The sequence below is a fragment of the Condylura cristata genome, unplaced genomic scaffold, assembly GCF_000260355.1.
Source record: "Condylura cristata isolate star-nosed mole 26May11 unplaced genomic scaffold, ConCri1.0 scaffold00027, whole genome shotgun sequence".
Lineage (NCBI taxonomy): Eukaryota > Metazoa > Chordata > Mammalia > Eulipotyphla > Talpidae > Condylura > Condylura cristata.
In genome coordinates this window covers 1,482,213-1,505,746 of record NW_004567128.1, presented here as the reverse complement: position 1 = coordinate 1,505,746, position 23,534 = coordinate 1,482,213, and the positions used below count along the sequence as shown (strand labels likewise).

Here is a 23,534-nt window from a genome sequence, read left to right as displayed (position 1 = left end):
CCTGCAGCCACGGCCCCCCCCTCCCCTGACGTGACAGCATCTGAGAAGTCCGGATTTTCGAGCCGAATTAAACTCCGGAGAGCCCCTAGCCTGAAGCTGTGCTCCTCAGATCCCCTCTACACACAAACAAACGCCTTGGGCCTCTTCAAGTGCGGACGGGCCGCGGCCGGCCAGGCCTTGCAGCGGTGCAGCTGCTACCAGCCCCGGCCGTGCTGACCAGCTCGCCCAGCTCGTGCCGTCTGTGGAGGGTGAGGAAAGCGCCCGGTCGCAGCTGACGCTCTGAAAGGCCGTTCGGGCTCACTTTTCCCTCCCAAGTCACTCAACTTGAAACTCTGGAAAGAATCAAACATAGAGACTCCCCAACCCTCACGCTCCTGCCTCCAAAGCCGTGGCCCCAGGCACCGGCCGTTGGTGCCGGGTCCCACGAGATGAGCTGGAGCCCGCTCTCTCCCAAGCGCCTGGCAGCTGCTCACACCGGCGGCCGGAGGCACGTTGGCACACGCGTGTCCGCTGCCCGCTGCTTCTCCCCAGCTCTTCCACAGCAGTGCGCTGAGGTGCCACTCTTCCAAAAGATGCCATCTTGCCCTTTGAGACGACTGGAAGGAACCTGAGGAGATGCTGCTGAGCACACTGAGTCAGGAAGCGAAAGGCCAGAGCAGATGGTTTCCTTCGCGTGTGGAATATAAACAGTCAAACACATGAGCTCGCCACTCAACTAAACAGCTCCAGGGCTGAACAAGAGGCTCCCAGTGGGGTGGAGGGGACAGAAGGCAACTGGAAGTTTGGTGGGGCGAGCTGATGCTCGTGCTCCCAGAGGTACAAATGTACCAGCTTACAGTGTGCTCAATCACGGAACAAAACAAGTAGCTGCTTGAGACTCCTGGCCCGTGAAGCTCCTCAGCACTCGCAACTCCCTGGAGAATGTTCCTTGGTGGTCGCGCAAGCCGCCCACAGCCCTTCCTGGAATACTCGGAGCCGTTCCAGGACTGACCGAAGCTGAGGAATGTCAGGAGAGGACGCCTACCCGCCCAGCGCGGGTAGCGTCAACTGCCGCTCGGGCTAGTGCAGGCGGCAAACAGGTGGGGCCTGCGCAGGCGGGTGCGAGTGTGTGAACGGAGCGCGGCACCCTGAGGAAGGCAGGAATGCGCCACAGCGCAAGTGTCCTCTGGACTCAGCCTGTCAGGCAGCCTGAGGGATGAAAATTTATGGTTGTGTTTTCAATTTCTCTGACAGAATCTGTTTGGATTGAGGATGGCTGTTTAATCTCAGAAATGTGTGTCCCATAACAAACACTGGAATCACATAGAAGTCGCTCCCCTCGTCCTGCGATCCAAACCCTGACTAAAGGGCTTTGCGAGTCCCCGCAAGGTGCCCTTTGCTTATTGCTCATTCGGAAAAATTTTTTTTCTTTCACAAAATGCAGTGTGGAGGAATCGCCAAAAATAGACGCTTCCTATCTGCCTTCACATATGGTAGCTCCTTTCTAGCCAACTGACTACCGATGAACTGGAGAAGAGTGTAGCACCGGGCAGGCCGGGCTCCCCTGTGCCGGCCGCCGTGCGTTGTCTCAGGAGGACATGCAAGTTTCTGCTCTGATCTTAACTTGTGAAAGCCCAGAGGAAGCCTGACCCAGACATTTATTTGCAAGGCCGTTCTGGTTAGCTCCAGTTAAGCCCCCAGAATTAAAACGGATGGCTTGTCACCTTCCGGACAAATCCTGTTTGTTCTTTCATCCCCTCTGGCTTTTCACGGCATCCTGTGGAGGGAAACAGTCAGGGCCCAACAGAGGCCGCTTTCTCGTGAGCTTTACTGAGGGACATTTCTACAGGAAAACCAGGCCAGGGAGATGTTTCTGTCTGGAAAGGCGGCGCCTATTGATTCTCAATTGTCTGAGAACAAGCGAGTGAGTTCCACACAGCCTGGATTTGGGGTGCTCTTGCTCCCAACTGGAAGCTAACAGTAGTTTGGAGTCCACGCGCGTGTGTGCTCTAGGACTTTCCCAGTCAACAAAAGGCTACAGAGAAACGGAACTGCCCACCAAGCAGGTCCTCTTTCCAATAATTTCCCCGTGACTTGGAATCAGGGAGAGGTTTGCTGACATCCCTTAAGAAAAGTGAGTTTGGGGCCCCCTGCTGGTGCAGGGGTCAAAGCACAGCACCGGGAAGCTGTCCACAGCCACTGCCGGCTGAGGGCTGAGGGCTGAGGGCTGAGGGCTGAGGGCTGAGGGCTGAGCTCCAGCCCCGGCCAGGGAGGGACGCCCAGGGCGCGGCAGACCTCTCCTGACCCGCCAGCTGCTCCCCTCGGCAGTGGGTGTCCGTCTATCTGCCCGTTCTGCTCCCTGCTCTGTCTCTGAGGAAGCCTCTCACGGCCCCTGCACCTCTGGCCTGGACCCCAGTTCTGTGTGCAGAAAATCAATCTCTAACCAAAGAGAGAGAGAGAGAAAGAAGTGAATTTTGCTTGTCTTGCTCCATTTTGTGGGGCTTTTTTGGTTTTGGGTTTTCTCAATGGCTTAGGAAGAGTCGGGAAGGCGACTGGCCAGCCCAAGCTATGTTCACTTTTAGGGTTCCTGCTGTTAAACCCAAGCGTGCTGTGCCCTTCGACAACACAGAATTGACCACAGCCTAATGAGCGCTGCTGGAGGACTTCATGGTGTGAGGTGGCCCTACCTGCCGCTGGCACCATCTGCGCCCTGCCAAGTACGTACAGGTTGCTTCAATCAACCCTCAAGTCGCGCTGCTGCTCAAGAGCAGCAGTCGGGCCCCAGAGATGGCCGAGCAGCTCAGGGCGGGCCAGTCCGTTTGGTGAATTCACACAGCTGAGAGCGGCGGAGCTGCAACCCCGAGGCAGCGCTTGGCGTCTCGGTCGGTGCCTCTCCCTGAAAACTATGGAAACCCTGTTGGAACGCTGGCTTCGCCTGCTGGCAGGATACCATCAGACCACAGATGTTTCCAGGCACGGACTTCACGCCACCGACATGCCAATGGCTTCGTTTACATCCCCAAGCCTAGAGACTCCCCGAACTCTGCCCGGGAATGTCCAGTGGCCACCTCCAGGTAGCGCTCCCCTCCGAGCTCCCCAGCCCCTGCCTGTCCCAGAAACGGGCAGCTTGGGGGTGGCACCTTGGGGATACATCCAGAATTCAGGACCTTCGCGGAGCGAGGCTCTATCATCTCTTACCCGCTCGCCAGCCTCCCAGGCAGACAGACGCCTGCTTTTGGGTCTTGTGATGCAACGGCCTGTGTACACTGCGAGCCGGCTCCCGTCTCAATTCCACGTCTTTCTCTGGTCCTACGAGCCCCCCAGTGTCGGCAGGTACCTAGCCCGCCCCCCAAGGAAACACAAAACTCTCAAGTACCCCCACCCTCCCTCTCCAGGCGCCGCACGCCTTGCAGCTGGGCGTCCAGCAGTCTAGGCCTCTCTCCACCTCAGGACATTTGCACTTGCTGTCCCCAGCTGAGGACGTCATTCCGCAAGCCGTCCCCGAAGCTGGCACCCTGCCCTAACCGGCGGCGACTCCTTCCACCACGCGACCAGCCAAGGATGTGTGGGCATCTCTCTGCCTTTGTTCAAAATTCCTGCGAAATGGAAATTCTCAAAAAAAAAGAAAAAAAAAGACACAAGCCCAAACTGATAAAGACGGAATTCGAGCCAACCCCTCGGGCTCCTAGAGAAACGAAGCATCTGCCGCCGTAGGGTGAGAGAAGGGGTGCAGCTTAGCCCGGCGCCGAGCCGTCGCGGCCCCGCCGGGGCGCACACAGTGCCGGGGCAGCAGCCGCGCCCAGGCCGGAGACCGGGGCCCCAGCCTGAATCTGTGGCTGTCACCCGCCGGGCAGAGGACAGGACTGGAAAGCCGACCAGGCCCCGCGACCGGCCTCTCCCCTCTGACAGGCCGCTTGGGGGCGCTGCGCCCCTTTCGTTTTAAAACCAGAGTTCACACACCTCATTTTGAATGAAGTGCCCATGTTTGCACGGTGTTGGAGTCAAAACAGGTGACGCACTGCCTCGGGGCCATTAATTGGTGGTGTAAAGGCGGCTCGTAGGCGTGTTCCCGGCACCACCCAGGGCGGCCCGGAAATGACGGTTCTGCGCTGGGGAAATGGGGTCAGGTGCACAGCTGCCCCTGCGAAGCATCTGAGCAGCAGGAGGTCGAGTTGCTCCGACACCGACCGGGTGAAAATAAATGAAGCCGATTACAAGTGTGCGGTGACCCCATAGGCCCCCCCGCCGGGGCCCTCATCTTTCCTACTCGGCTGATGATAAACACTGCGCAGACTGCGCACCTGAGGACCGACCCACTTCCCACCTGAGCGACAAGTGGCTTCGAAAGGCGCAGCTTCTGCGACTCAGTTGGGGCCCCAGGCAGGTGATTTCCGTGTCTTCTTCGTTAGAAGACATGTGAGGTCACCTGGTTCTAAGTGTCAGCAAACACTGAGTCTTCTGGCATATTCCCTGTCCCTTAAAGCCCACACACAGCTGGCCTGTCACAAGCACCCTCTTATTTAGTGTCCATCTTTCTCCGACATTCCTCAGTACGAAACAGGAAGCGCAAGAAATTGGTTGACGTGCTTCATTCAAGAACTCCTTTCCATTCTGCATTTGTTTATTTACATTAAAAAACGAATTCATAAATCATCCAGAAAGTTCTACAAATGTCTAAACCCTTTGGTTCTGGCAAAAGAAAAAACATGTTACTCTGAGAAACATTTGTTTCACCTCTCAGCCCCACTCATCTTGCCCATCAGATCGCCCGGTGAGTCAGATGGGACTGCTAGTCACGTCAGCAAGCAGCTCAGGATCTTACCGGTGCATCTTCACACACGACAGAACCCGCGCCGTGGTCCTGGCAGAATCTGCCTGAGACCTGGGGAAGGGGCCAGGAGCTAAGCAGTCCCTGCCCATGACCCTCGCCTGCCTGTCTGACCCCGGCCTTCTGAGGAGAGCCTGGACCGCCCCACAAAGCAGGTTCAACTGATGAAGGAAAACAAGACGTGGCTGAGTCACGTAACACTCCCATCTGTTCCCAGTGCAAGCATGGCCGTGACGACGCTAAGCTTTGGGGAGGACGCAACTCTCCTGGGTGACCTTGGCCCTTAGTACGCTCTCACGGCCTCAGTGGAGTGAGGAGATTGTGTGGTCTCACTGACCGCTGGCTGCCTGGGCCCACCTCATGCTCCTTCTGAAGTGACGTGTCTCAGCTGAAAGGGCATCCTGGCGCCGCAAAGCCCCTTCGGGAGGCCACGTGGGAGGGAGAGGGCCCTGCACGGAGCAATCTTTTAAGACCTTTGCGGAGTCAAGTGCAGGAGGATTTCACTTGCACACGCTCCAGGGAAAGCCCAATAACGACGCTAATGCCCGGATCTGCTGCTCAATACCCCAAGCTGAGGTGGCGGCCACACAGGCCCAAAGGTGAAGCTACCTCCGCCAGGCGCTTGCACACTCAAGTGGCGATCTGCTGTTACTTTGGAGCTGGCGAGCCAATTCCAGAAGCAGATGTCCCACCATTTGTCAGCGAGAGCTGACGCAAGGCAGAGAACTACCAGTCTATTTTCTTACTAGAGGTTCGCAGAAACCTGTTTGTAGCTGGGGTTTTATCCAAAAGGGACATTTTTAGAAGGGCTAGGAAGTGAGGGGTTCTGGGTGCCCTCTGAGTGCGGTGGGGCTGTGAAGTTAGTGTCTGGCAGGGGCTGGCAAGGAGTAGAAGAGTCAGGGAGGGCGACAGGGCACCGCGGCGGCGGCCAGCACAGCAGACAGCAGCCCCCACGCAAGGGCCTACCGCCCCCCAGGAAGAGAACCCAAATCCTGTGCAGAGAGCAAGGCGCCTCCCCAAGCATTTGGGACACGCGTGCAGCCGGGAGGGCTCAGATGGCAGAACTGAGCCAGCGATGCCAGCTGGGCATCGCTGGGCATCTCCTGACCTAGACTTTGCAGCCACTCCCTCCCTTCCTCCGACTGAGAAAGCGGACGTCACACCTGGCGGCTCTGCAGCCATTGTGTGTCTGCGCGGCGATGAGCCCAAGGACAAGGGCGAAGACGGGGAAGGAACACCGGGAAGTGTGGGCCCTCAGGCTGGCGCGCGTCCCCAGCCCCCGTTTCCTGCGCAGCTCTCCGTCGGCCGGTGAGTCTTCGTGGGTTGCAACCAAATGCCCGCACCCCGACCCCCCAGCGAGCTCCACGGAGGAGCGGCCGGCCGGCCAGCGGAAAGCCAGAACGAAGTGCAATGGGAAAGGGCAGCGGGCGCCGCCCAGAGCGCCCAGGGCGCTGGGACACAGCTCCGCCCCTTCCCACCAGAGGCAGAGGCCCCCAGGGAGGAAGGCGCGCGTGGCATCGCTAAATTCGAATACAGAGGCCCAGCGCGCCAACCGACCGTCAGCAACGTCACTGCCTGCCTTGGGTGGCTAGGGGAAAGCACATGCTTGCGCATTACAGCTGGCCGTTTGCAGCCTACAGAGACGAGGATGGAACAGATTTGGAATCTATTCGGCATTTCTCTAGCAATCCAGTTGGAGGAGTTCCCACTGAGAACTCCTAGGCCTCACGTTCTCTGCAGCCAATTTAATAAGGTCAGAGAGGAAAAGCAGCAGCCTGTTCAGACACTTGGATACGCTGTCTGGAAGTGAAAGCACACTCGTGGAAGCCGGCCGGAGAGAGGTCACGGCCCATGGAAAGTACCAGATTGATCAACATTTAAGGATGCACAGGCCGGGCCCTCCCCATGGCGCCGCGGCTGAAAGCGCAGCGCTGCAAGCCGGCCGCAGCCACCGCAGCACGAGCTGCATCCCAGCCAGAAGGTGACTCCCAGGGCGCGGCAGGCCCCTCCTGGCTCCCCGCTGCTCCCCTCGGCAGTGGACTCCATCAGCTCGCCTGTGTGCCCCCCACTCTGTCCCTGGGAGTCCTCTCAGCGCCCCTCACCTCTGGCCTGTGCCCCAGTCCTTGTGTGCATAAATAAATACATCTTAGAAACAAAATGCGCAGGCAACAGTAATAAATAAACGAAGTAAACGCAATGGAGGTGTAAATCAACGAGGGGTGTGTATGTCCGCAAAGTGAGGGCGAGTCCCGTGTGGCCGGCAGTCCAGGGCAGCCTTCCGCAGGGCGGCGCTGTGCCGCGCAGTCCCGAGGGGCCGGTCTTGCGTAGAGAGATGCTCTCTCCACAGCGCCGTGGCGGGCCGGGTCAGAAACTGACGGACAAGCCAGAGACCCGGCTGGAAAGGGCGCCGGGAACGGGCGGGCCGAGCGGCCTTCGCTAGGCTCCTTCACCGCTTCTCCCGTCCGCAGAAAGCGCGAGCCGCGTGGGAGTCAGACCTGCCGCGGCAGCCCAGGCTCGGCCGTCGGAGGGACGCTGGCACGCCGAGGCCCCCTTGCCTTTGCGACTGGCGCTTCGCCACAGCCGCTTCCACACGGGCGAGCGCGTCCGAACTCCCTGTGCGCAGCGCGGGAGGCGGGCAGCCGCCCGCCCAGCTCACGGCCCTCGCAGCCTGCGGGTCACCGAGAGCAAGCCTGACGCTCAGAAGGGGCTGCCGCGGGGAAACGCTACCCTGGGCGCTTGGTTTTGAAAAAGGGTCCGTGGTCTTCTCTTCCTTGCAAGCCAAGTTTGTTTCCCGTCTCCAGCTCACGGCCACTCGCTGGGGTAGTAACTTAGTATTTATTTTTTTTAATGACACAGTTGTGTTTTTCTCAAAATAACTGCCACCTTGTTTCTAATTAAACATGATGGATTCAGGGTCCTGGTTTGCCATCTGGGCCATGTGTCTCAGAACATCCTTTTTGGTGATGATGCCAAGCAGTCTCCTGGGGAAGAAACACAGGAGAGAAAAGGGGTGAGCCTCGCCGGGACGAGCCTCGCCGTGACGACAGTTCTGCCTAAGCCCCAGCGTCCCTCCCACGGGGCACGAGGACAGGCAGCATCGCCCAGGCTCCCCTGGTCGGTGGGGCCACCCGACTGAGCTGGCCGACGGCCTGAGGGCAGAGGTGGGCGAGGCCTTGCGAGCCCCCGGCCCTCTCCCCTCTTCCGCGAGCCAGGGAATCGGAAAACGCGAGCGCATTCCTCTGTTCACAGCAGCAGCGCAGGCCCGGGACCACCTACCTGCCCGGTGCCGGGTGACCGACAGAGAAGCTGCAGGATGTATACAGAAAAGAAAAAAGAAAAGCTGGCCCGCCCCGGTGGCCAGCGGGTTGCAGCACAGCACGGTTCGACCCCCACCCCGGAGGTGACCCCAGGGCACGGCAGACCCCTCCCGACCGCCCAATGAGCTTCGCCAGTCTGTGTTCCGCTCCCCACCGCCTCTGGGGAGTCCGCTCACCGCCCCTGCACCTCTGGCCTGGACTCCAGTTCTGTGTGCACAAATTAATAAATCTTTTTTTAAAAGCCTCAGATTAACAAAAATATTTTTGAAACGGAAAGAAAAGCTGTCCCTTGGGGGCAAACTGCATGAATTTTTCTTTTAATTCTATTTTTTTTCTTTCTCGGGTGCAGCTCCAGTTCGCCGCCCGCCACCACCAGAGTCCCTTGCGCTCCTCCTGGCCTTGTTTGGACCCCTCTCGCCCCGCAGAGCGTCTGATTTACAGCGGCTGCTTACTGTGGCTTGGGCTTGTTGTTTCCCTCACCCCTATATTCCTCCTATAAGCGGAGACATCCGTATTTTTCCCTCCTGACTGACTGCACTGAGCCTGATCCGTTCAAGCTCAAAACAGACGGATCTTGGGGGTCCCGGTTCAGTGAAACAAGTCAGAAAGCAAAGACGGCTCCGGGTGCTTTCACTCACTTGCAGAAGGTGAACAAGCAGAGAAAACAGGCGAAGCACAACAGAAATAACGCCTGGACTCTGAAAGCTACGCGGTGCCGGGCGGGTGGGAGAGGCGGGGGCAGAGCGGGCAGGGGAGGGAATGGCCGGGCTCACTCGGCCACACGTGGGGGGCTCCCCAAATTATACCCTCATGGAAACAGCAAGTCAATTAAACATTAAAGCCTCCAGGAATGTGGCCTAGATATGGAGCGATACAATGTGTGACTGCTACTCTCGTGTGGCGACAGCAGGGTCCCCTCCTCTGGGCGACATTCACAGTAGCCAAAGCCCCGAGCCACGGGCCCTGCATTGGTGAGGCGACACACTGGTTGGTCCGGACAAGGCACGTCGTTTAGCAGCCAGGACAAGACGGAGGAATGGGGGGACGCATGACACCCCCTCAGCTTGGCTCCTCCACCTGCGACCTGACTTGGCGCTGGAGAGCCTGGCTCAAGCCGCCCCACTCTGGAACCGCGGCTGCCACCACTTCTATGCGTCAGGTCCATGCTCCCCAGCAGAGAAGCGCCTCGTCTTTAAGAATTTTGGCAACACTTTGAGCCGTCTCCAGTTCTCAGTAAGATACTAAGACAGGGCGGCTTTGAAAAAAACTAGGCTTGTTACGCTGGCAACGCCTGGGAGCCGTGAAGACAGACATTTCCGGCCACGCCGGACCCGAGGGGCGGCAGCCCCCGACTCTGGGCTGAACCCGGGGCTCAGCCCTCCCGAGTTTCGGAGGCAAGTTCAAGTTGGAGAAGCGCTGCGCTCCTTCAAAAGCCGCCAGCGGGAATGATCGCCAGCCTCAACGGCGTCTTTCCTTGCTGCTCAGCGGCGGCCCCGCGCTCAGGGTCAGCAACGTGGGCACAGCTGTGGGCGGTGCTCTCAGGGCAGTGAGCCGGGGGCCGTGTCAGCCGGACGGCAGGGACCAGTACTGAAGAGTCTCACAAACTCGGGGTCCCCTCAAAGGCAGCACTGGTGACAGGTGCAGTCTGATGAGACCTTGTCCCTGGGGGGGCTGTCCCGTGCACTGTAGAGTGCCTGTCGCAGCCCTCCTTCCAGCTGCGACACCCCAAATCTCTGGGGGGGGGCAATGCCCATCTGGCTGACAACAGCTGGGATAAACCAGAGTGTGCCAGCTCTAGAAATGGCAATGCCCTCACAGCTAAGCCTGAACTCCATTGTCTGCACAGCCCATGCCCTGTGCCCCCAGCCGACAAAGGGGTGCGCTGGGCAAACACTCCAGGTCCCGGTTGGCCTGCCTGAGCCCGTGTCTTCCTGTTCGGAGCTTGTGGAATTTGGGGCACACCTGAGCCCGAGAATGACCCTAAGGGACCCGCACCCCTCACGCCGCCCAGACTTCTAGTTTCCTGGTGCAAAAGTAACACTGCTGCGGCAGACAGAGCCCCGGGGCCGCCGAGCCGCTGCGCCCCCCCCCCACCGAGTGTTCTGGAAGCGTGGCGCTGTTTCCAGCGGCAGACATATGGGGACCCGTGAGAGGGCGAGGGGGACGTCCCGGCACCTCGGCAGCAGGCCTTCCAGCACAGCCTCTAGGTGCGGGCAGGATCAGCCCGGCTGAGCCCGGGGCAGGGAGAGCCAGAGACACTCGGCGGCAGCGGCCCTAACGCCACTCCCTGCCCCGGCCCGCTCCAGGCCCAGTGGCAGCAGAAGCGACATCCTGAGTGCCGCCTTCTGTCCCGCTTCACCATCTGACGGGTGCGGAGTGGTGCCGCCACCCTGGGGAGGTGCCTTCCCCGTCTGACTGCGCCTCTGACAAGGCCATGGAGTGTCGCGGGCCCGAGCAGCCCCGCGTTTCTCACGAGCCCTGACTCACGTTCGCGGGCCGACATGGCCAGGCGGGGCTAGGGAGCCGCCGTCGTGCCCTTGGGCTGCTTCTGGGACTCAGGGACAGCGGCTCACCTGGAGGCGCTGCCCGCCCACCCGGGGGCCGGGCACCCTGGGGCCTGGGCTCAGCCCCCGAGGGCCTGGCCACCTCCGAGCGGGCCCCGCGGCCAAGGGCCGGGGCGCCCCCGCGCTGGCCCAGGTCTGGCCACCTTCCAGCGCACACTCACCCGCTCCGCGTCACCAGGCACTGCCGGAGCCCCAGTTTGCGGAAGATGTCCACCACCGTCTCCATGGGCGTGTGGTCGGTGACCGTGAAGGGGCTGAGGTTGAGGACGCGCCGCAGCTTGAGGGGGTGCGGGCTGTTGGCCGGCAGCTCAGGGGGCTCCTCCGTGAAGTACATGATGGAGTTGCTCACGATGCCCTCCTGCCTCTGCCTGGCATTCTCTAGAACGGCAAACAGGAACCGTGAGCCCCGAGTGCGCTCGCTGGGCAACGCTCTGCCCGGCGTCCACAGGAACGCACATCTTCGCGCCGCCCTCAAGTTGCAGCTCCACAGAAAGGGGCTCTGAGCCAAGCTCCCCTTGCCCGAGGCGGGGCTTCAGCTCCTCTCTTCAGCGAGCACTGTGCCAGGCCCTGCGGTAACCTGAGCGGCCCCTGCCAAGGTCATGAAAGAGGGGCCCGGCCAGGGTGGCTCTGGGGGACTCACTGCTCCCCCGAACTCCAGCCCCTCGACCGCGCTCTCCCAGCGCTCCTTCGCCTCATCGTGGGCTAAAGTTTGACATGACGAGAAACCCGCCCCCGCGGCCGCCGGTGACCTTAACGCGCTGCTTTGCTACACACGTGGTGTCCCGGATGCCGACAGAGGCAACAGGCGCATCGCAAGTTCGCAGCCCAGAAATGCAGCCTGACCCCAGGGCGAGCCTCGGGACCCCAGAAACCGGCGCAGAGAGACCGCGGGCGCCGCCGCCTTCGCGCTCCTCTCCTAGAAATGGGCCGTTTCATGGACTTACCGAAGAGAGCACGGTCACGGGAACAAGCAGCCTATTCTGGCTACAGCCAAGGCCACGGGAGAAAGCCGCAGCACACAGCTTTATGCTACACTAGAGCCCAGGCCATTCTGGGCCACACGTGAAGGGAATCCACCGGTCTCAAGCGATTTCTAAGGCGATTTTCCTTCTGTTGGAACTGTAACCTTTCTTTTAGTTCGTGGGAACAGGTTAGGAGAAATGAACAGAGCGGCTGGCCTGAAAATGGATCCCGGTCTCCATAACCCAGTCCTCGCCTTCTCAAAGACTGCTATACTACCACCTATACTGTTCTTTGAAAAGTAAAGTTCTGACTTTCTGCTCCGGGCCATAGACCGCAGTGGAGACCGGACGCTCCTGGAACCGGCAGTCTGGGGTCCAGTCTGCGGGTCGGGCTGAATTTGCAGAGGAACAGAGGGCCCTGGGCAAATCCTGCACGCGCTCTGTCAGGTCAGTCGAGTTAGCTCAAGTGGGACGGTTCGACCACCACCGCCAGGCGACGTGTTCGCAGCAGGTCTCCAAATGGAGGGCTCCGGGTGCGCACCGCACTCGTCCCAAGACGATTCCACGCTGCAGCGCCAAGGCCCGGGGGCAGCAGCCAACACAAACTCACCTGCTCACTCCCTCACGCTGTAAAAGCCCCAAAGCAGGGCCCCACCTGGCCCACAACCAGGTGGCACGCGGGGCCTGGGTAGGACACAAACCCCAGCTGAGGACCTTTCTCACGGATTTGTCAAAGCCCTACAATCCGGGCCCACTCAGTGAACTGGGGCTCCCTTGTAACACAAAGCCCCAGCTTGCATTCTCTCGGCGCCTCCCGCGGGTGAGAGCCGCGACTCCAGCAGCTGGTCCGTGACCCCTGGCTCAGCAGGGCAAGCCCGGCGCCGGCACGAAGCCCAGCACACGGCCGACACAAAGCAGATCACTCGCCAGGTGCACGCGAGAGCCAGCACGTCTACACGCGGATGAAGGCGCGAGGACGCTGCCGGCGTCGGCGCGCGCCCGCCCGGAGGAGACAGCCCCCGCCACGGCGGCGCAGAGGCGGCCAGGAGCCGGGATCCCCGCGCCGCCGAGGGGCAGCGCACACTCCAGAACTCGGGCTGAAGACTGACCTTAACGCTACGCGCTCTCGGGGGGCGGAGGGGGCTGCTGTGCACAGGCCCGACGCGGGCAAACGGAAAGAGCCGGCAAGAGTGCGCGTCCTGTCTTCCTGCCGGTTCGGACAAGAAATCCTCAGCAGTCACCAAAAGCTTCGTCAGTCGGAGAGGGACGAGAGCGGCGGCAGTGCTTTCTGTCCTCCGGCCCGAGGGCGCACAGGACGCTCACCCCAACACCTGTGTGCGGGATGAGCCGGCGCCCGCCGAGGTGCAGGTTCCCAGAGCCCAGGGGTTCGTGCGAGTCTGCGAAGCAAACCAAACCCCAAGAGAGACAGCCCAGCAGCGTGAAAGACGAGAAGGGAATGCGGTCGGCACGGGCCTCCGCGGCCGAGCGGCCGCCTGGCGCTGGCCCTCCGCGGTCTCCCCAGCAGCCTGTGGGGACCCCCCCTGAATGCTTTAGACGTCACCAGCCAAACCATTCTTAAACACATATGCTCTGGCTGCCGCGGAGGCCTGCGGCGGAGTCTACCTACCACAAGCGGCAGCAGCGTCTGAAGCACCCAGAAACGATGCGGATTTCGCGAGGCCACCGCGGCGATGCCGACCGCGGCGATGCCCACACCAGGGCGATGCCCACACCAGGGCGATGCCCACACCGCGGCGACTCAACTCCAGGTTCCACTTTCTCGCAGAAAGATGAGGGCAATGCCAGATGCAAAGGGTTAAGAAAGTGAATTTCGCAAACCAGGTTAGGTCAAGAAGTTTTGAACTGGAACTACTCACCTCCCCACTCAACTCTACCAGGGCTTCAAAGCCAAAGGTTCTCCACTGGGGCAATCTTCCCAGGCCCTCAGGGAGCGTCTGGCAGCATGTGGGGACCTGTTCGGGTGTCGCGGCTGGGGAAGAGGGCAGCCACTGGCCCCTGTCCCGCAGAGGGCGGGCGTGCTGCTCGCCACCCTGCAGGGAGGCAGCCCCTCCAAGCTGCAAGCGGCAAGGTCGGGCACGCCTGCGCCGGGCAGTGGGCCCCGAGGAGTGCTGTGGTAGCCCCCATCCCATTCGCTAGAAATGCTGCCGTGCAGCTGACGTGGCACTGAGAAGGCCATAAAGGGACGCCCGGAAGCAGCCGTGGTGGTCCGCACCCAGATGCTGCGAGCAACAGAGGTAAAGATGACTTAGAAGAAAGAGTAGATTATTTCACAAGCGCAGAGCTTGCTAGACGTACGCTCTAGCGTCCTCGGCAGAGAGAAGCAGATGACGCCTCTTCCCCGTGGCCTGTTCCGACAACGAACAGCCCTCCCAGCGCCCCGGCCCCGCCGCCGCCGACGGCTGCTGCAACAGGTCTGACCCTGGCTGCCTGTCGGCCCCGGACTGAGATTCTCTCAAGTAAAGCACCTGCCGGGGCTGGAAAAGCTCCTGAAGGCGCGCCAGGTGAACGCAGTGAGCGCCCCGAGCTCCTGCCCTCACTAACTCTCCGTCCTTTGAATCATCTCGGCGGCTTCCCACGGAGACAGCCGCGTCCGCGCCAGCAGCACCAAGGTGAAGTCCCACTGACTTCGGACACACGGGCGCGCGGCCCCGACGTGTGCCGGCGAGATGGCCACACTGCCCAGGTGGTGCCAGCTGATTGCTCTCGAGCGAGGATGGTGACTGCGGATCGGCCTCCCAGAGGCGGACAGGAAACGCCACTCTCAGCTTCCTGAGAGCGGTCACAATTCAGACAGGCATGTATGCAAAGTCCTTCCTCGCCTCCCCAGCACTCTCCCCTCCCCACAGCGCCCTGCACCTATTACTGCTGCCAGCAGCCGACAGTGGCCGGCAAGGGGCAGCCACTAGCCAAGTGCAAATGCCACCTCTCTAAGTTCACGCAGGGCGTACAGTGCAGCGAGTGTGGAAACAGCTTCCCTGATTGCTCGGTGGGAAACACTCCTTGCTTTCCACACAGCACGTAAATAACAGCTTCGACGCGACTGCAGGGCTGACTGAAAGCATATAGGTGTTATTTACACCGCAGGCCGCCTCTTCAGGCATTCCAAACAGAGCTTCCAGGAGGGCACAGGCTGGCGAGCTTAAATCCGCCTCTAGCCACTTGATGACAATTACGCTTCCCACCTGATTACAGTAATGGCTTTCAGCAAGATCTCGAGGCTGTCTTGGCGGGTGCGCCTGGCGCTGCACAGCAGGCAGCGGGCTGGCTGTGTGGCATTTATTACTTCGTTTTTAAATTTCAGCCTTGCTTAAAAGACTTTAATGACTGAATAAATTTGTAAAGGCCACTGATTACATTATTTTTAAACAAACCCGGCCCCACGTCTACAGCTTTTAAAAAGCCTCATTGTGTATAGGGCAGTAATTATGTTAGGCGGCAGCACCCATGATGAAGAAACGTCCCTGAACACCCTTAGGGCAAAGGCGCGATCGTGTCTGCAGGACGCATCAAGTGTTGCTTTGGGGGAGGCGAATATGCTGGAGCAGCACCGCCAGCGCAGACGGGCAGCTTGACTGTCTGGAGCCTTCGATGAGGACGCGTAAGATAATGTAAAAGCTGTGTAACATCAGGACAAGATCTTGGCGATTCAAAGGCAGAGCCCGAGAGCTGGAGCCGGAGGGCAGGTGCGTGAAGCACCGCCGGGGGAGGCCCGTCCCACCGCGTGCCAGGCCGTGCCAACGCCACGCGCCCTCGGCAGGCAGAAAGCAGAGCGAGCTCCTCACGTGCACGTAGTGAGACGCCACCTCACACCCACAAGGATGGCCCGCTTGAACAAGCCCCCAACAAGAGCTGCAGGGGAAAAGCGGGGCAAGAGGGCACATCGAGGGTGGGACTGTCACCTGGTGAGCCAGTGCGCAAAGCCACCTGGCCTCACCTTACAGAACTAAAGTCGGAAATGGCGTGGGAGCTGCCACGCCGCTCCTGGGCACGCGTCTGAGGACCGCAAACACGCTGTGACGCCCAAGGCGTGCACACAGGCTCCGTGGCCGCGGAGCGCTGTCTCAGGACGCGTGGCCTCCTCACGTTAGGCGCCGCTGTGAGCCAGAAGACGACAGGCTGCCTGTGCGGGCAAACAACGGCGACCAGAGGCTGATGGGCAGTGACGCATGTCGGGGCGACCAACACTGGACACCCGTGCAGCAGCCGCCTCCGCAGCGTGCCAGCTCCTCAGAGCTGCAGACAGCAACAAACTGCGGGGGGTTCCTGAGGCTGAGGGGGGGCAGAGGCTGGGTCAAGGGGACGGAAGAGACGGCGCTGGGGTGAAAACTTTAAAACAAATATAAAATAAACTATGCCAATAAACGAGAGCTCACAGGCAGCCGGCCAGCCTGCCGACGTCTGTCTTGAGGGTAGTTTGGCCGGGCCGGCGAGGCTCCTCTCCTCAGCCTCACCCAGCACCTCCCCGTCAGCGTGGGCAGCCCCCCGGCGGGACTGGGCGCGGGTGGCGGCCCGGCAGGCTCTCCCGGGACACTGTCCCTCCCGTGTCCCCGGGGACCAGGCACATCAGCCACAATGGCGAGCCGGCACATCGGCCCGCCACCTCTGACTGAATCGGAATCTGCGTTCACACCAGATCCCGGGCCCTGTGACTACACCTTAAAGTGTGGAAACCCCCAGCTGAAGCCCTCTGACTCCCCAGTTCTCTCGAAGCTCTGGCAGTCCGGGGGAGCAAAGGCCCACCCACTCACGTCTTCACTCACTTATTGCAAGGATCAGCTCCCGCCTCTGGGCAAATCCGATGAGGCGCTCGGAGTCTCTGGAGACCACCACGGGGAAGCCGTTGTAGTCGGTCTCCTTGATGAGCGTCTCCACGTCCTCCACCGTCATGCTGTCCTGGGTGAGCACAGACAGCGGCGGCTCCCCCCGCCGGGGCCGCATGACGTCGGTGGCCAGCGTGCGGTGGGTGAACTCGTCCTTCACGTCCAGGAACGGGTATCCGTTCAGGTGGATGTGGGCCTCGTAGATGCCCTCTTTGCCAAAGGCATCGGCCACCCACTTGCTGGTGACGGCCGCCGCCATCAGCGGCACAATGTACTCCAGACCGCCGGTCAGCTCAAACATGATGACCACCAAGGACACCGTCATCCTGGTCACGCCACCTGCCGCCGAGAGAGGAAGGAAATTCGCAGTCAGCTCTGGGCCCTCAAGAGAGTGTAGACTCGGGCGGTGACAAGCTGGGCAGAAACGGCCATCATGCCTGAGGCGGGGGCACGCCCACACGTGCCACATTCTAAGGCCGCCTGCGCCAGGGAGCCGAGGGTCCCAAAGTGGGGCACACGCTCTTGCTTTCTTGGTGAGTGGCTCCTCCGTGGGCTGCAGCTTCTGACTCAGCCAGCGTGGCTGTCTCCCAGAAGCCCAGAAGTCGGGAAACTAGAGACTCGTAGCAGTGGGGACAGGAGAGGAGCCCCCTCGTGTCCCCCCTGGTGTCCCTTGCTATTCAAGGGGCAAATCCGTCCCACCCCCAGCCTCCCAATGAGCATAAACCAGCGTGGGGCCCGACGGTGGCTGACAGCGACCACCGGGTGCACCATAGGATGTAGAGCACTAGATGCCAGCAGCGCCCAAGGTTGACAACCCAAACTGCCTCCCGCCGTTGTCAAATGTCCCTGAGGGGAAGAATTGCCCCTGATTGAAAAGTGCTATTCTAGGGCCTCCCTGGTGGCGCAACGGGTTAAAGCGCAGCACTGTGAAGCTAGCCCCAGCCACTGCAGCATGAGTTCGATCCCCGGCCAGGGAGTGACCCACACGACACGGCAGACCTCTCCTGACCCGCCCGCTGCTCCCCTCAGCAGTGTACCTTATCAGTCTGCCAGCTCTGCTCCCCACTCTGTCTCTGGTGAAGCCTCTCTCCCCCCTTGCACCTCTGGCCTGTACCCCAGTTCTGTATGCATCAATAAATAAATCTTTTTTTTATTAATATTTTTTTAAAGATTTATTTATTGATGCATACTGAACTGGGGTACAGGCCAGAGATGCGGAGGGTGAGAGGATTCACCAGAGACAGAGTGGGAAGCAGAACAGGCAGATCAACGAAGTCCACTGCTGAGGGGAGCAGCGGGCGGGCCAGGAGAGGTCCACCACGCCATGTGGTCACCTCCGGGGCAGGCGGGGATCGAACTCATGCGGAAGTGGCTTTAGTTTCTCAGTGCAGTGCTTTAACCCGCTGCACCACCAGGGAGGGCCCAATAAATAAATCTTTAAAGAAAAAAAAGAAAGACAGAAAACCGCTACTCTAGAAAGTACAGCTGCAAGATGGTGCAGACTCCATCAGCCTGGCCCCTGAGTGACTGAGTGGAGCAGAGTCCTCTGCTAATTCACATCACACCACGCCACACACACAGGTCATTCTCATTATTGCATCACTGCAGGCGTGGTGCTCTATGAAGTGGCCACACTGCACTAGCAGTTCCTGAGTCACTGCCCTGGGGGACAACATAAGGTGAGGCGTCTGCCAGGAGACTTGTCGACCAGTTAATAAACAGGCACGCTAACACCTTATGTCATACGTATCTCTGCTCACAGACACCCTAGTCACATATACCATTGACTCACTGACACTGAACGCCCCCGCCACCTCCCTGGTTCACATAAGCCTGAACAAAGCTCGTGTGACACGCGGCTTTCTCTGTCAGCGCTTCAAAGCCTGGGGCACTTAGGAACCGCAGGGCCGCTCTGAACGGCAGAACCACTAACAAAAGGCACAGGCAGGCGAAGCACCCAGCGCCGAGCGGGCCAGGAGAACACCTGTATGCGGCGTGAGAGCTGAAACAGGGTTTCGCTCTTCAGCCCCAACGGGAGCATGCGTGTAGAAAGGCTGCTTCCTGCCACCCTGTGTGCATCCAAGATGGCCGTGAAAGCCCCGCAAGCCCTGATTCGGGGGTTCCAAATTCTAGCTGGTGGGCAAATGTGCACACGTGGAATCCAGGGATGGGGTCCAGGCGCCAATCACGACCAAGGCCTAAGTGCGAAGCCACTGAGAGTCAGGGGTTTGCCTGCTGCAGCAGCACGCATGGCCCAGCCCGAGGAGATGCCCCCGCCTGGCCTTCCTTCCTGCCGGCCCTCGAAGCTGGAGCCCAGGGGCCCTCCGGCTCGCCCTTCCTCGGGGGCCGCCCCCCACCCCCCGCGGCTGTACCCCGCCCGCGTACCTAGGCAGGCCGCAGCTCCCACCATTGCATAGAGCCCTGGGGTGACACAGTCGGCCCCAGGCCTGCACCAGTTCCTGAAGATGATCCAGTCGTGGTGGTGGTAGGCCAGCTGCTCCACGCCGATGCCCACCATCCTGCCCGCCATCGCGCCCACGGCCATGCTGGGGATGAAGAGGCCCGACGGGATCTGCAGGGAGCACAGGGGCAAAGCGGCCTGAGGAACGGGCCATCCGGCTTCACCACCCCAAGCACACGCCACAGTCCGCCAAGGACGGGCGCGAAGCAAGAGGTCAGCTGGGAAGAGACGGGACCAGCGATTTCACCTGCTTAGGCAGCCGTGTCTGCCGCCGCCTGGGGACACGCGAGGGCACACTTTCACTTCCTGTCCCAAAGCGCAGGCTGGGCCGGCCCTCTGCGCCCGAGGAACTCAACCCCAAGCAACGGCGACCCAAAGCGAGCACCTGCCACTGGGGGCGCTCGCCCCCCCCCTTGCCACGCCATCCGGTTGGCTTGCAAAATTAAATGCCAAGCCGCAGTGAGAACGTGGAAAAGAAGGGCCTGGGGCTTTCCCAGGCGAGATGAGGGGGGCCTTGGCGCGGCTGCCCCGACCTTGCAGAAAGCCTTTCCCGGCTTCCTGCCCTCGTTAAGGTCCAGTGGCCAAGCACCTGTCAGAGAGCGCGGTGGGGGCGCTCCCTCTCCCTCACAAAGGGCGTTTCCCGAAGCGGACTCCGAATACTTTCGAGACAGGTTACAGGCAGCAAAGAAATAGCTCATGTGAACCAAGAGGTCAGCAGCGGCTGGGGCGCCGTCCATGTCGCTGTGTGAAAATACACTCTCGGGTGATGACGCATGTGCCACGGTCACTCCTGGCTCCCCACGTTCGGCGCGCACGTGTGGCCGCCGAAGCTGGGGGGAGCTGTGCGCAGGCCCCTTCAGACTGGCGTCCACCTGGGGCGCAGGGAGCCTGCCTTCAACCAAGGTCGAGTTGGGATCTTGGTTTCTAGAAGCTGGGACACTGCTGAGGAAACTTCCTTCCGAGCTGCCCTTCGCCCCTCATTTATTTCATCTCTGTAAAGTCCAGGCAGGCTTCTCCCAACAGCACCAAAACATGCTGCCGGCCTCCTCTTCAGACATGAAAATAACCCCTTATCCAGGAGATGATGCATCAGAGACCAGGGCTGCGTCATCAAGGGCGCCCGCCCTTGTCCTGAGAATTCGGGGTTCTGTCTGGCCGCGGCACGCTCAAGTACAGTTTTGGGTAAGAGTCTTAAAAAGAAACAAATCGCTGTACCACACAGAAAGCAACAGCACTAGATGCCACAGGGGCTCTGGGGGCTGCGCCACATTCTGGGGGAGGGGGGCAGGTCCCCAGCTGCTGCTTGCACAAGCCCATGTGCTCTGAGGAAATCCCGAGGCTGTACGCGTCTGCGTGAGCACGTCCTCTGAGGCGGAGCCTCCTCGCGTGTAAAGCGGGATCGACTCGACTCTGTTTCTAACGCGCCATCCCTGCTCAGCCAAAGGCCCGACTGCGGCAGTGAGCGCCCCCCGCCCCCAAGACACGTCAGCCGGCCCGGGACAACGCGTGTCTGCGAGCGCGACGTGGAAAGGGGCCCTCGTTCACGGTCGGCGAGGATGCCAGCTGGGCGGCTGCCACGGAGAACAGTCGGAAGTTCCTTTAAAAACTAGAGCGGAACCACTGTGGGCTCCAGCCCCCCCACGGTGTTTATCCAAAGAGCAGGGAGATGCTAACGTGCACTCACGGCTGCACCCCGTGTTCCTAGCAGCACATCCACGGGGCGAGACAAGGAGTCGGCCTACGTGCCCATGGGACGGACGGGCCAAAGGCGTGCTGTGCGTGGGTATCCCCAGCTACCAGCTACCAGCAAACACGGGCTTGGGGGGCGATGCTGAGTGAGCCAGCGCGTGAAGGGCCGCTGCTTTGGTTCACGTGCAGTCGAGATACATCGCCAGACACGCCCTGGCAGAGCACCAACACCCCCCGGCGGGGTGAACAGTGGGGGGCAGCAGAGGCAGGGGCGGGCGGGGGTCACGGCATGGTGAGATGACGCTAGAGCCGTAACGGGGGCGAGTGGAGCGTGAATGCACGCGGGGGTGTGAGGCCGCGCTCCCGGCACGACAGCTGTAAAAGCAGCAGCGGTCACCCGCTACAATTCTGGCCCTGAAACGCCTGCACTGCAGAGGCACGTCCTGCCCGGCACGGCTTCCGCCTGGCGAAAAGACGCCAAGTGCCCGCACCCGGAACCACGGATCGCAGCACGAGCCTGCGCTGGCGCGTGCGCTGCTCCCCCAGAAGGGCGAGGGCACCCCACCCCGCACTCACCTTCATGCCGAAGGTGAAGATGGTGATGACGATCTTGAAGACGAGCGCCAGGGCGAGCTGCCACATGGCGGTGTAGACCCCGACCCCGGCCGGCCGGTCGGGGATGTCGTCCACGGGCCGCGTCATGTTGGGGTCGTTGATGTAGTCGCAGAGCTGGGAGGACTCGAGGGCCCCACAGTCGTTGAACAGCTCCGAGATGAGCTCGCTCGTGCTGCGGCGCGTGTAGGGGTTGGGGTAGGCGACGATGGCGGTGATGGCGGTCACCGCGATGACCTCCAGCACCGGGTACTTGCCCAGCCTGGTGGTTTTGCGCCTCCGGCACCAGGCGATGTTGCAGCGGATGAAGAGGGTTCCCCACAGGCCCCCAAAGACCCCGAGCAGGATGAAGGGGAAGAGCTCGGCCATGTACCAGGGCGTGTGGTACTCCACGTAGAAGAGAACGAGGCGGCTGTTCCCAAATGGGTTGATGGATCGCAGCGTGAAGGCCGCCACCAGGGCTGCGAAGAAGGAGCGCCACAGGGTCTTCAAGGGAAAGTAGTAGCTGACCTGGGGCAGACAAGCAGAATCCGAGACGTCAGAGAGGAAAGCGGCTCGGCACCCCAGGGCGCTGGCTGGTGGAGTCAAGTGACGCGACACCGACAGTCAGGCCACAGCCACGGGCAGGCGCCTCGCCCATCCGTTTGACGCCACCCGCGGCGCCACCCTCGCCAACCTCTAAGGGTTGACTAGGTCTAAAGGCAGGTGGCGCGCGCGGAAGGCAGACTGCAGCGTTTGCTGTAAAAAACGAACTATTTCCTCCAAATGCTGCTGGCAGCACAAAGGGTCCCCCGACAGTCTTACCCCAAAACTGTGTGGGCAGCTTTTCAAACAATCCTCGAAAGCAGGTACTGAATGGCAAAGTTGTCCCCCTTGGAGGGCTGAGGTGGAGGCCACGGCCACACGCACCAGCCACAAACTGCCCAGCCCCCAAAGCCACGCAGGCGCTCGGCCCGCCTCACCTCCTCCAGACTGAAAAGCACCCCTCCGATGGGCGCGCCGAAGGCGACGGACACGCCGGCAGCCGCCGCCGCGGAGAGCACCTGCGAGGAAACAGTGCGAGTCGGTCAGGGCCTTCCGCAGAAACTGGTCTCGCGGTGAGCCCGGAGGCGCTCCCAGAGGCACGACGGGACCGAGTGGGGGCAAAGCCACTCGAGCTCGTCTCTCACAACCACTTTGGGCTCTGGTGGCCGCTGAGCACGGCCGACCTGAACAACGCCCTTCCCGCTCCTCACAGCCCCTACAGAAGCACGGCGCCTCCGCGTTCTCCTCGTCGGTCACTGAGACCGGCCTGGCCTGTCACTCAGCGCTCTGCAGACGCTCGTCAGCCCAGCCTAAGACCAGTGGATTCTCAAGAACCGATGCCAAAGTGCTGGGACAATGGCCCAAGCGTGGAGCACTCTCCTGTGCGGCCCCTTCAAGTGCCCCCTGCCCTGACCCTGGTGGACATGCCCGAGGCCACCCCTTGCTGCAGACCCAGCTGTGAGCCCTCGTCTAGCCCCGAGCGTCGCAGCCTGCCTCCCCGCTCACGAGAGCCGGGCTGCAGGCGGGAGCAGGGCCGCTCACCTCACGCCTCTTGCCCTCGTTCTTGCTGTACTTGGAGAAAAGGCTGCTGAAGAAGTTGCCACAGCAACAAGCCACGTGCACCAGGGGCCCTTCCTTCCCAAGGCTCAGGCCCGACGACACCACCAGCACCAGGGTCACGGTCTTGATCAGCAGGGTCCACTTCCCCAAGTAGCCCCTGATGATGAAGCCACTCAAAATGGTCTTGATCTGAAACAGAGGACGAGAGAATGGGCGAGGCTGAGCCGCCTCGAGGCCGTGGTCACGACCAGCGCTGCGGTTCCTGGGAAGCGTCGTTCACGTTCGGCCCCTGAGCGAAAGGAAGAGAGGTGAGTTTCGTTTTCGTCCCCCTCCGCCCCGCACCAAGGTTGCTGGCCGCAGCGTAACGCAGAAGCGCAGGTGGGCGCTTACTGGCCAATTCTCTGTACTCTCCTGTCAGCCTGAAATACCCTTAAGGCCACGCTGATGTCGGGAAATGATACTCAGCACTCCACTGTGCGCCTCTGGGGCGCAGACGGAGTCTGGGTCCACGGCCCCCCCTTCTCGTCTGTCGGCGCCTGCCCTCCTGCCCTGCAAAGGACTCTGGCTCCCGCCGAGCGGTCTGGCTCCGCCCGCAGATGGGCCTCCTTCCGCAAGTGTGAGGAAGCGGCTTTCTTCAGACAGGCACCCAGGAGTCTCCCAGCGCTTTCAGAACTCAAGGGGGTGCCGACCTGGGTGA

The 23,534-nt window shown here is 61.1% G+C and overlaps 1 protein-coding gene across 1 annotated transcript in view; it reads right to left on the bottom strand.

Moving 5' to 3' along the window:
- Window positions 1-6,888: 6,888 nt before the first annotated feature.
- Window positions 6,889-23,534, bottom strand: part of CLCN4 (chloride channel, voltage-sensitive 4) — a 30,260-nt gene continuing 13,614 nt past the window's right edge. Inside the window, exons 5-11 of the mRNA XM_004689840.2 lie at window positions 22,820-23,026; window positions 22,216-22,296; window positions 21,218-21,763; window positions 18,877-19,063; window positions 16,432-16,830; window positions 10,850-11,066; window positions 6,889-7,788 (exon numbers count right to left, since the gene is read on the bottom strand). Coding sequence (XP_004689897.1) covers window positions 7,698-7,788; window positions 10,850-11,066; window positions 16,432-16,830; window positions 18,877-19,063; window positions 21,218-21,763; window positions 22,216-22,296; window positions 22,820-23,026 — 1,728 coding nt within the window. The 3' untranslated portion in view covers window positions 6,889-7,697. The remainder of the gene's footprint in view (window positions 7,789-10,849; window positions 11,067-16,431; window positions 16,831-18,876; window positions 19,064-21,217; window positions 21,764-22,215; window positions 22,297-22,819; window positions 23,027-23,534) is intronic.